At 42.5% G+C, this 12,055-nt stretch overlaps 1 protein-coding gene across 4 annotated transcripts in view; it reads left to right on the top strand.

Annotated features, from left to right (window-relative positions):
• TSPAN32 (tetraspanin 32) overlaps positions 1-12,055 on the top strand; it is a 31,457-nt gene that overhangs the window by 9,695 nt on the left and 9,707 nt on the right. For all 4 annotated transcript variants that reach the window (XM_062000292.1, XM_062000291.1, XM_010195489.2 and 1 more), the window contains exon 4: positions 1,165-1,239. In XM_062000292.1, the coding sequence (XP_061856276.1) occupies positions 1,165-1,239 (75 nt within the window). The remainder of the gene's footprint in view (positions 1-1,164; positions 1,240-12,055) is intronic.

Here is a 12,055-nt window from a genome sequence, read left to right as displayed (position 1 = left end):
AGAATTGCTAGTAGCCATGCTCTTCTTCCTCTCCCTAAATTTGAATTTGGTAAACTTTCCTGAACTATTTAAACTTTTTTAGTGATTTCAGCCACATCACACTATTAAAACGCTCATAGAAAAAGATTTGAAACCAAAATAATCTGCAGTCACTTGAGTACTTTTCTCCTGCTACATAACTTCATGTTGGAAGAGGGTTGGTTTCACAGAACTTGTAAGGGTAATAATTTTTGACTGGTGCTTATTCATCATCTTTTGCCATTCCAAGACTAAGCTGTGGATTCATATTTGATGAGCCATTTGGCCTTCAAAGCCTTTACAGGCACTTTATTTTCTTCTTTGTTAACCTTTTTTCATTAATGTGAACAAATTCCTTTGGTCCAGCTGTCACAACAGGCAAGCACTGTTTACATTAGGGTTTTTTTTTTTACCAGATTTGTTCAAATAAGGAGACAACGTGTGTAACTTCCAGCTCTGCAAACCTAAGGAAGAAGACAAAAGTCAAGCTGCCTCCTGTGCTGTTGCCATTATTGTTTAGACACTTCAGGGTCAGCTGTTGGCCTTGATTATATTTCTGTCATCATTTTTTTTATGAGGATGGTGCAAATTTAAGGAAGGCTGCTCTGCTGTGCAGCTGCCACTTTGCTAACAGAGCAAAGTCCAGCTACTTTTCCAGAGCAGATTGCTCTCCATCCTAGTTACACACTTCTTTAAGGACTATTTGTGTGGCTTTTCTCCTCTTTGAAGCTGATAACCAAATTTTTAACGTGGAGGATTGAATCCTGTGAGTAAGAAGATGCTATTCTGGGGCAGGGTCCTGCTGTAAAAAAGGAGCATACTGTAAATTAAGTGGTTTTATCTTTTTTTTTTGCTTCTTTTTCCAAGGGAATTTTGGGCAGAATAGGTTAACTCCTCTGCAGGAAGCCAGGTGCTTTTTTGGTCATCCCCTTCAAATGTCCACAGTGTAATGAAAAAGCTTGTGATAGAGCATCACATTATTATCCATCTAATTTCTTTTAAGTAAATTAAAAGAACGTACTGTTTAGCTCCAGCTTTACCTAAACTTGCTCAAATGAGTGCATTAAATACATCCTGATGGTGTTTCCAAAAGGGTATTTTTCTCCTTGTTCTGTAACTGATGATATTTTTCCTCTTTATCCTCAGGGTTTTTTCTGTTTTGCTCTGGCCTTTTGTGGATTGATCCCAGCTGCCTGCTGGAGGTACACACACAGCACGGAGGTAAGCAGTGCCTGCTAGGAAATACTACCAGCATCTCATCAGATAGAGAGACTTTTTTTGGTTTTATAGCAACTATTTCTCCCATAAAAGAGACATATGGTGGTAATTTAGCTGTCCATGCCAAGGTCTATCCAATCCATGCTCCGTCAGGTCTGTCCTTTGCAGGAACCAGGCTGCCTTCTTCAGCTGCCTCTCCAAAGAGGTCAGCTGAAGGGAGAGACCATGGAAGGGGATGTTTTGTTTTGCTTTGCTTTGCTTTGCTTTGCTTTGTTTTGTTTTGTTTTGTTTTCTTTAATGAGATGCTTGACCTTTAAAAAGACAACTGTAATTCCTGCTAGCATCAGTTGGTAGCCTTTCTTCAAAGGCAGTGGCAGGTTGTGATGGTTCAGGTTGTGTCTGGTAATGGCCAGCAGAAACACTCAGGAGATGTGTTTATTAACTGGCAGCGCTGGTACACTAAAAATACTGGTGTGAAAAATGGGGGTTTGGGTCATTGTCACATCAGACCAGAAAGAGAAGAGTGTACAAGGTTCAATTTGCGAGAAAGTTGGGGTCTGAATTGTTAACCCAGAGCTTGCTGGTGCTGTGGCAGGTGGATGATGTTGGAGGTTCAAGGTAGTGGGAAGCCAGGTTGAGGCATGCGGAGTTGCTAAGGGCAGCCCTGCACATTACCCTAGGTACTCTCACCCCGGGGCTGGGATGCCCCTGGGGCCAGGGTAGCAGGTTACTGGGGAAAGCAGAAATTTAACTTCATATTTAGTAGCCTAAAGTTTAGATTTTCTTTTAGCACTTTCCTAATCTGACACAATTTGCTTTTTGTTAATAAATTCCTCTTCCTATTCCGAGGAGTCTGTTGCTGCTTGATATTAATTCCCCTTCCTACATCCCTGCACTCAAACAAAAAAAAAAAATTAAGATACTTAGGAGGGCAAAAACTCATGACTTGATGTTACAGGCAAGTATCCACATTATCTAACACTAAGCTAACTGTCTGGGACTTCGATAGATGTTTCATGCAGTGGGTCAGCCCCCATCTTCCATCCCAGGGCACGTGCCACAACCTACCGTGTTCTGGCCAGCAAGGATGATATGAATGACATGAAACAACATCTCAGTGGAGCAGGGTCTCGGTGATGCTGCCAGCTTGTCTCTCTAGAGTTACAGATGTGGTGGGAGATCCAAGACCAATGTGTCAGAAGACACATTCCTGGAAACTCCATCCATGCTGGAGCTGTGGCAATTGTACTTCTCGGAGACAAGAAGCCTTGTCCCATCAGGGTTCAGTATCCTGTGCAAAAATTAAAAACTAGTCCTTCTGAAGCAGAAGTCTAAAGGGCAAAGTCAACGTTGAGGTGAGAGGTAAGGTCCTGCTTCTCTAGGAAGTTTCTCCAGAGATGATCAATGGCTTCAATAGTTGAGAATCCTTTGAAATATCCAGATGAGATGGACTAAAAGTACCTGCTCCCAGAGAGGCACACCTGCTATTGGCCAAGGTAGGAGCATAAAAACCCAGCAAGCACTAAGAAATGCTTTTTCAGATGCCAACAGCTTTTGACTCAGGTGCCTACTGGTGGCACCTGCTGGTACCTTTGCCTTTAATGCTCCTAGTGGATTTTCTCTCCCTGAATTTGTCCATCTGCTTTGGAAATGTTAGGATGAGTGCTGATGACACTGCAGCATCTTTTCTCTCTACACTACCTGACTACAGTGGATTCAACCAGAGCTGACATCCATGAAAGAGTCCTTCCACAGCCTCTATCTGTCTTCTTTGGTTTCAGGCAAAACTATAAAAAATTACTCTATTCACACTAATGATTTAATATGGAAATAATTTTGTTCCCATGACCAATGCAGAAGCAAACTTTTGCCTTGAGCAAACCTTCCTCCCTCTGCTGAAGTTTGTAAGGAGAGATTGAAACAAAAGCTGTGTTAGTAAAGGAGAAATGACACCACAAAATTTGTCTGGTTGGGCTATCCAAATAGACTATTTAGTTAGACTTTTTAATCCACAAACATGGGGTAGAGTGCAAAAAGGCTGCACGAAAAGGTTGTATATTGGGTTGATACAGGGATGTGCTATTCAGGAAGATATTTTACTCAAATATGTAAAGGAGAATGGGTACTACAGGAGAATCACTACAGCTCTTTTTACTTTTATTTTCATATTTTTTTGCTTTGAGTGCCTTGCCCATAAGTGCACTCACATTTTATGATTAGCTTTAGTAGTTAGTTGGGTTTATTTAAGCAGAACAGTTTCCACTTGGCAAAATGAGGGTTTCTTGTAAAATATTTCCTTTCTAGGTAAAGAAAACCAGCAGTCTTTCTGACAACAGAAAAATTAAAATCCCATTAAAGATCATCTAGGGTTTTCCTGCCTTCTAAAAGGCAAAGGTAAACAGGGAATATAAATGAGGAAAGATTTAATTAGGGAGTGTCACAAAACATACGGAAATTTAGTTTCACTTGAAAGATGACCTGGCTTACCAGTGAGAGAAATGCAGGAGCAATGCCGAGGTGGGAGGGAAATGCAGAGGTGGGAGGGAAATACAGAGGTAATTGCTCATCCAGGACTGAAAGACAGGTAGTGCAGTGGTACAGAAAACCCAACAGAGCAGGGGGAAGACTCCTGAAGTCTCGTTATAGAGCTATTTTTTTGTCTGACTTTCTCGAAGTAAAGAGTGGATTTAAGGTGGATGTCCTCCCCAGCCTACTGCATGTCAGTGTGGTCAAAAATAGTTAATTGTGGTAATACTGGGGAAAAAAAAAACTAGGCCAAATTGAGGAGTGTCTTATAAGCCTGATGGGATGTACACAGCTGTCAAGAAAGGAAGAGAATTTGGGAATGTAAAACTGAATGTGGATGGATATGCCCTTTACGTGTGTCTGAGTCAATGAGTGAGGGTACCAAGGCACTACATCTCCCACGTTCATGGCAAAAGCAAGTATTTGCATTTTTCATATGCTGAATATGTGAAAAGGCAGACAGAAAACCAGCCTGTTCAGTTTAGAAATGTCAGCTGGGAGGTGGCATTGGTGAGTCCCTTCTTTTCCCTCTCCATGGGTAAGTTGCCAGTTGCAGGCAGCGCTGAAGGCTGAGCCCTCTCCCATCTCTGCAAGCCAGGAGATGAGATGTCCCCCCTACACCAAACCACATCAGGTGCTCTCAGATGTTTTACTCCTTTTGATCAAAAAGGGGGAAAAAAAAAAATCAATATTTCCTTTGCAAAGCAGATCCTTCTTAGAGAAAATCATCTGAAGTGGAAAAGCCCAATATTCAGTTGAAAAGTTGTTTTACTGGTTATTTTCAAGAGGCAGAAGGTAGGAATGCCACTTGACCATGACAAATACAAGCTACCCTTTTTGCCTTTGTGCCTCTTTCAAAATCCTGTTTACAGCGCTTCTTACAGAAAAGCTGCAGAGGATGGGGGAAAAAAGAAGAGTTATTTGTAAATATCAATATTCTCAGACCTGAGCACTGTAAACAAAATGTGAATCTTCTCACTTCCCATTCTTTTCTGCTCTTTAGCTCCCGAACCTATTTTTTCAGACAGAGGCCACACGTTTTAATTTCAAGTTACCTGCATTCCAGATAGACTCAGTGTCACCATAGTCTTTATTAAAATAACAATACTAGACATGCAGAAATCATGAATCTGAGATTTATTGTGCTTTATTCTAAAAGGTTGATCCTTCTTTCCAACACTACAATTATTCTTGCTCTATTGACCCATCCATGTGGCCAGGGAGTGGGTTCTGTAAGATCTAGGCCTCCTTCATACTGTCTTCTCAGGCTGCTTTGTATCAGTCTGTGTTAAAAGTACTTTTTAATGAGGAACTAGCAACCTACCCATTCCCAAAGTATGTTTGTCTGGTAGGTTCTAGAAAAAAAATGGTGTACAAAATGAGGGAGAACAAATGAGTCTATGTAACATCCCAGATCTTCTACCTGTCTTGCTAGCATGTATAATACAGCCTACCCCCACTTTACCAAAAAACTCTTTGCCTCTCTGCCAATGGCACCAACAGAAAAGGTGCTGCTGTCACTTGGATGAGCATCAAGACTTCTCTGAGCAGATCAGCTACTCGGAGTATATTTCAAAATGAAAATATTTGTGATGTGGAGGTAGATGAAGTACATTTTCTCCTGCTGGACATAATGCTGAGCCCATCACGTTTCAATATTTTCTAGCTGGCGTTTTTCCTGAGCCCTATCTTCACCTGCTGCACCCAGCACGCCTCCTTCACCTTTGTCCCATCACACTCCCAAGCCCGCAGCTCCAGAAACACCCTAGGCTCCAAGCCCTTGTGAAAGGTGCTTTTCTGCCTGGCCCAAATCACTGAGGGAGTCAATCTCTTTCCACATCCAACCTAGCACACACAAAGGTCTTCATGAGTAGCATGTTTAGTTGCCCTTCTTATGGGCCATCTTGGCCAAAATGTGGATGTGTGATGGAAGATGTTCTTTTGATAGGAAAGTGTCACAAACCTCTCTGAGGAACAACAGTGGTGATGTAATCAAAGCAAATGAGAGACGGAGGGCAGGGAGGATGACTTCTATTTAAGCACCTTTGATGGAACAGCTGTGGTAGCTGCGGAAATGCTGAGGGCTTTGGGTGGTTTTTACCCACATTATAAGATCTTGGTCTTGTTTTCCAAAGTTATGTTTATGGCAGCTCCTTTCCCACAAACCGCTGTCTGTTTAGCTGAGGTCTCAGTCATTCATTCCCAGCAGAGCTCAACACAGCTGGGGCCTGGAATGCAGAGAAGGATGTAGGAGAGACTTATGCCACATCTAGCACAGCTGGTGAGGGAGGCTGCTGCTTGCTCCTCCTCCATAGCTTCCTTTCCCTCTTCACCTATTAACTGCTGCTTCAAAAATCTGTCTGCAGAGGCTGGAGGGAAGGGTAGAATTGCAGCTGTGCTATGAAAGACTTTTGATACCCTTATGAACCAACACAAAAATATGTTCTGGGTTTTGTTCTGAGACCTGCTGTGAAAGAGGCTGCAGGAGTTTCAATGCCATGTCATCTTCTAGTGTCCTTCTCTGTGGCAGCAGAGGAGATCCTTCCAGCAGCCCTGTGACACAGGCCTTGTGGTCAGCAGAGCAAATCAGTGAAAATAAAATCACTGCCAGGTGAAAGGAACTTTGCAATATGAATGAGCTTTGTAATTATGAGACTCTTTCACAGGTAAACATTAGCCTAAAATGGAATAAATTATGACTTCCCACCTCAGGGGAAAAATTAAAACCTGTGGAAGAGGCCTGATTTCCCATGCCCTTTGGATGAAGAGGTCACTTGGATTTGCACTGGCTGCAATGGTACGCCAATCTTATAATTATCAAATGGTTTCTCAGGTTGATGGGTGATTTCAAAAGAAGGCCCCACCAGTAGCTCTTGGCTCTGCACGTGTAAAAAGGCATTAGCCTCTTGGTGTTGTACTCTTGGAGAATAAATGTGAGGATTTAGGTTTTTACGGGCAGGGAACACAAGCCACCCATGCACACTCCAACTTTCCCAGACTTGCTCTGCTTGAAACCTTTTTCTCCCCTCATGCTAGGAAGATGGGTGGAGTCTTTTATACTTTGTTAGTAAGCAAGGTGGAATCTTTTGAGACAGTGATTTTCTAATGGGAACCTGGGGTGCCAAGCTGGAATTAACAGTTGCAGCTGTTAAATAACAAACATGCTACACCTTGAGGCTGTTCTTTACTAGAACAGCTTTCCTGCTCTCTTCCCTGTAAACAGAATCAGTGCTGGTTTTCTCCTGTCTTGTAGATCTTTTTCCCAGCCATTACCTTCACATAGGCGGACACAGTATTGGCTGTGTCTCCAGGAGGCAAATCCTGTCTTTGTCTGAACAAAACGAGCACATGCATCTTTTCTTTCTGCAGGTATATGAGGAGTGACCCAGCACTTCCCAGGTAATTTCTCAAGGGGGATGTTAGAAGCCCTTCTAGTGGTTTTTCTAGGGTGTGCTTGTAACTGTCACTGCTGGTAAAGTTTGGGGCAAACTCTTACAAGGTCTCGTCCATCTCATCTGAAAGCAATGCTTAAATGCCGGCTCAAATCCCAGAGATTTCAATGGGATGTAAACACGAGCTGAAGGTAGTTTAGGTGCTTTCTGAAACCAGATCTGAAGCATGTGAGTAGTTTTGGTTTTTGATTCAGGGGGACTGGATCAGTATTGCAAATGCTCATGGAGGCCTTTCAAGAACATTCTCAAAAAGCAGTGATTTGGCTGTGAAAACACTGTGAATAATCTGCTGTCCTCCGTGCAAGGAGTACTCAAGGTGCAGCCTCAACCAGGGCCAAACACAGGGGGACAATCACTTCCTTGTTCCTGCTGGCCACACTATCTCTGATACAAGCCAGGATGCCATTGGCCTTCTTGGCCACCTGGGCACACCGCTGGCTCATGTTCAGATGGCTATTGATTAATACCTCCAGATCCTTTTCTTCCAAATGGCTTTCCAGCCGCTCTGTCCCAAGCCTGTTGCATTGCATGGGATTGTTGTCTCCCAAGTGCAGGATCCAGTATGTGGCCCTGTTTAACCTCATATATATGAACCTCTCAATGTCATGGTCAAGTTGTCTCAGTCAGCTCTGTTTTCTCACCTGTAGCACTTGAAACCAGTGCCAGCCAAGACTGTTTCCCAACAAAAAGTATTGGAAAAAACACTGAGAACACTTTCAGCTTTAAAGAGTTTTTATTAACAATAGAACCAGCCCCAGGGCAGCACTGTCACCTCTAAGCTGGCAGTGGCTGCTCATTGCCGTGAACATCCTACCTGAAGGCTGGATGTGCCACAGGGAGGGTGGCCATCGCAATGGCCTCAGGCACCACGGCTTCCTGAGAGCGGGCTCTGGCTAACGATGTACCATGGAGAGCAGCCCAGAGGGCCCCGCGGGTTCAGTGGTCGGGCAGCCGTAAATTATGCACCCCGTGAATGGGAATGCCTGTGTGGCACCTCAAACAAAGGAGAGCAGTGTCTCGAAGGGGAAAGCGCCTGCTATTGTGTGAGGAGAACATAAACATTAGGGAAGTCACAACATTTAAAAGCAGTAAGGAAGGGGGAGGAGTTCCCCCATTTTTTGTTTTTCTCATGGGCTACAGACTGGAAAAAGTTCAGTGCTTGCCTCAAAGTGATTGTGCATGGCAGAATAACGGGCTAACTTGCAGTTCATAGCTAGGCCAGGAGGTCTGCAGTAGCTGCTATTGGAGGGATATTTCTGAGTGACACTAGTGAGTACATCCTTTTTGGTGATGCTGAAAGAAAATAAAGGGCTGAAGGTGCAGTTTCTTTTGAGGCTGTGGCCAGTGTACACAGTCTGGTACCACAAAGGCACAAAGAGGACGATCCTCTTCCTGCTTGCTGTGCTTCTCTTCCTCCTTTGCCATGTCAAGAATTCTCTTGTTCATAAGAAAGGAGAAAGATGGACTTGTCTTTGAGTCTCCTTGTCTCCTTTCACTGTATTCTCCATGAGCTCCAGCTTTGCAGAGGGATTTTTGGCCACTGACTATTACAAAGATGGTTCACTGAGTAAGACTGAGACTGTTGTTCTTGGTACAAGTCTACAGTGGTTTTCTCACATACATCTAAGTGACTAGTCTGGGTTACCTAGACATGGGTATTCACTGGCAGCAGAGGGGGGTTCATTGACACCTCAGGCTCATAAAGGGATCAGGAACTGAAGACTGACCTCTCTGTCTAATCTTTCTGTTCCAAATCCAGTTACAGGTAAAAGTTATCCTTGAAAAATATAATGAAATTTTTAAAATGTCAATTTTCCACTTGGAGGGTGTAAGACTGAGATTTGCTTTAGTTTCTAATAGCCAAGGGCAAGAAACTAATGACTTAAATGCCTTTCTACAGTCATAAATTCTGCTTCTTGGGGAATAAAGAATTTAGAGGATGATAAACAATCTCAAAATTCCTTCTTTCTTTTACTTTAAGTGAAGAATGCTACTCTATTAAGTCAGCTGCATCAATCTCAGCAGTGATTTTCCACTTGTTGTATCCAGCAACCCATTGACATCATCTATAAATGAATGTTTTATTAAAGAATGCAGACAGAAAAGGGGAGGCAGCAATTATTTGACTAATTTAGAGCTGGAACATTTCACCCAGGTTCTTCCAGGAAAAGAATGACTTGTAAGGTGCAACCTCCAAATCACATAACCTGGAGATTTTTCTTAAGCCGAAGCCCAGCTTACCCTTCATCATCACATTCAGCTCGTGGTGTTTTTTAGTGATGAGTGTCACAGGAGCAGTCTCATTTCAAGGGAGACCTTCATCCAGAAAAACTCCTCCAGCTGCAGGTCACACCATGTCACTAGAAACAGGAAAATCCACTTAACCAGAATGATACTTATGCGTAGGGGGAGTGTAAGATCTTTCAAAAAGAAGCACAGATTTTCTTCTTCTCCAGCTGTATCAGTCCATTGCTTGCTAACTACTGATTGAGTTAAGGGGTTTCTATGGTTTTCTTAAAGCATGCTGTTAACAATATCAGCCTAACAACTTGAATTCAAAAGTTGCTTAACTGTGAGAGAAACCACCCTGATTATTTTTAATATTCTTCTTTTCTCCAACACCTGTTGTAAGAGACGGTAAAAGAAAATTATTTTGAGGTAATGAACTCAAAGTAGAACATCAGAGAAGTGTGCAACGGGAATCCGTTGAGGATGGCAGTTGTGTACAAAGCAGTTCTGCAGTCTAAAGTCTAGCTCTTCACTGTATTCTGTCCCACATCAAAGGAAAATATGGGCTTGAACTTGTGTCTGCTGGATAAAACAATGTTTCAAATAAGGATAGGTCATGAAACCACCTGGTGACTGCCTCATGCTTTCAGGTTTTATTTTTTACATCATTAGACTTGCATGAGTTAGTGTGACACTTTGGGCTGAACAGATGCTACCATGCGTAACCAGTGCTTCAGAGCTTGGCTGCAGCTCTACATATAAACATGACCCCTTCCCAGGCGGAAAAGTTGCTGAGATGATGGTTCGTTAGTGCAATCTTTTGCTCTCATATGTCTCCTTTCATTAAGTCAGATCTCTTATATGCACTGTGGCACAGTCTGCTGCACAGAAGGAAACAGCCAGAGATAAATACTAGGATTTACTACTTTATACCTACCTCTGAAAAATTTAAATGAGAGCTCTCTGCCATAATCTTTGAAAACAGACCACTGCGTTGTGTGAAGACAGCAATTTTCCCCTGAAAAAATCAAATGATCCTAGCAAAAATCAGAAAGATGATGTGAAAGAGCTGCAGTCAATTCAATCTCTAAAAAATGGGTTTGTAGTTTGATATTCCCTTACTAGGATGTGAATCGTGTATTCAGATAATAGTTGGATATAAATGCTAGACATAATTGGTAGATAGAAATGCTGAGAACAACTAATCAGCAAATTGTACTCTCAGGCTTGCACAGACATACATTTTAAAAGGAAATTATTGCCATAAAACATCTTCCATTTAATCCCTTATGCTTTCATTTGGAAGCTGCTTGACAAAATGAAGAAGAAAAAATCAGTAAAAAGCTGAGGAGCCAGTTCACAAGCAAGATCAGAAACAGGGAGCACTTGAAATCTTTAGTAGTCATTGTGTACCTGGAGATTACCCTCATCGTTATCACCATCACTGTACTCGAGCTGGCTGTGAAATGGTGAATGCCCAAGCTTCCTTCCCTTAGTGTTTCCAACAGCTGGAATAATTTTCTGCCATAGTTTTATGGGCATATTATTCTTTCAGTTCTTTCCTGCCCACTGTTATCCTTCAAACAGCCTTAGTCTCAATGTTTAGTGTCATTACATAATATCTAAAATACTGAGGAGGGTGCAAACATGCACCACTGGATCAGGTAGGACCTCTTTCTGATCAAATTAATCCTCAGGTGGCTTCACGTAGCTGATTTCCTGCCTTCCTCCCAGGTTGCTCTCTGCAGGATGAGCACTGGAGAAGCTGCTGAGGAAGGCATCGGCCTCAGTTGGGCCCTGAGATTTATCACCAACACAAAGAGCTAATGAGCATTAATTTTCCTGCACAGTGAATTGGTTCTGGTGGCGTGGCCTTGAGCCTTTTTTGCTGCTAGGGAGCCTGCAATGGTCTTTGCAGATGAAACATCATGGACAGAGTCTCATCTTACCTTGGTTTAAGTTGAATACAGTTGCAAAGTGAGCAGCCAGATCCTACCCAAAACTCCCTGCAGCCAAAAGAGCATTTTTCCGGTTTTTGTGAGGTCTGGGGAAATGTGCCCAGGCAAGACAGAGAGTTTAAGACTACTTGTCCCAACACTACCTGGCCCAGAGCTCAGTAGACCTTCAGAAGCAGTTAAACATCTGGATTGCTTTCAACCCCTGAGCTCTTGCTTGAACCCAGCAAATTGCTGGAACCCTTTTGAAATTTTTAAGTCATCCAAATTCTGGCCTGTTGGAGGGAAGCTCAGCATCCTGAGACTAACAATAAAGACGAAAAGGCAAAAATTGCATATGCAACACCATATACCTCACCAAGACCTACATGTATCTTGTCAAAACACAAAGCAGTTTTCATTCCTGCATCTTAGATTGATGTTGGGAAATTCAAAATGTAATAATCTCTTGGGTTAAGAGTCAGCTTTTCTTGCCTTCCTCAGTAACACAAGGCCACAAGAGGATGTCAAAAGATTATTCTTTTTTTTCATTATTCTTAATCCAATTCTTCAGTGGAAATGGATGCCCTTTTTATTGAATTCATTAGTTTAATTGCTGCTGCTGAAAAACTATTTTGTGGCCCTCAAGAAGTTAGAAATGCTTGGATGTTCTCCTTT

Source organism: Colius striatus, chromosome 7 (genome assembly GCF_028858725.1).
Source record: "Colius striatus isolate bColStr4 chromosome 7, bColStr4.1.hap1, whole genome shotgun sequence".
Taxonomy (NCBI): domain Eukaryota; kingdom Metazoa; phylum Chordata; class Aves; order Coliiformes; family Coliidae; genus Colius; species Colius striatus.
Note: the sequence above shows the minus strand (reverse complement) of the source record. Positions and strands in the feature narration are given on the sequence as shown.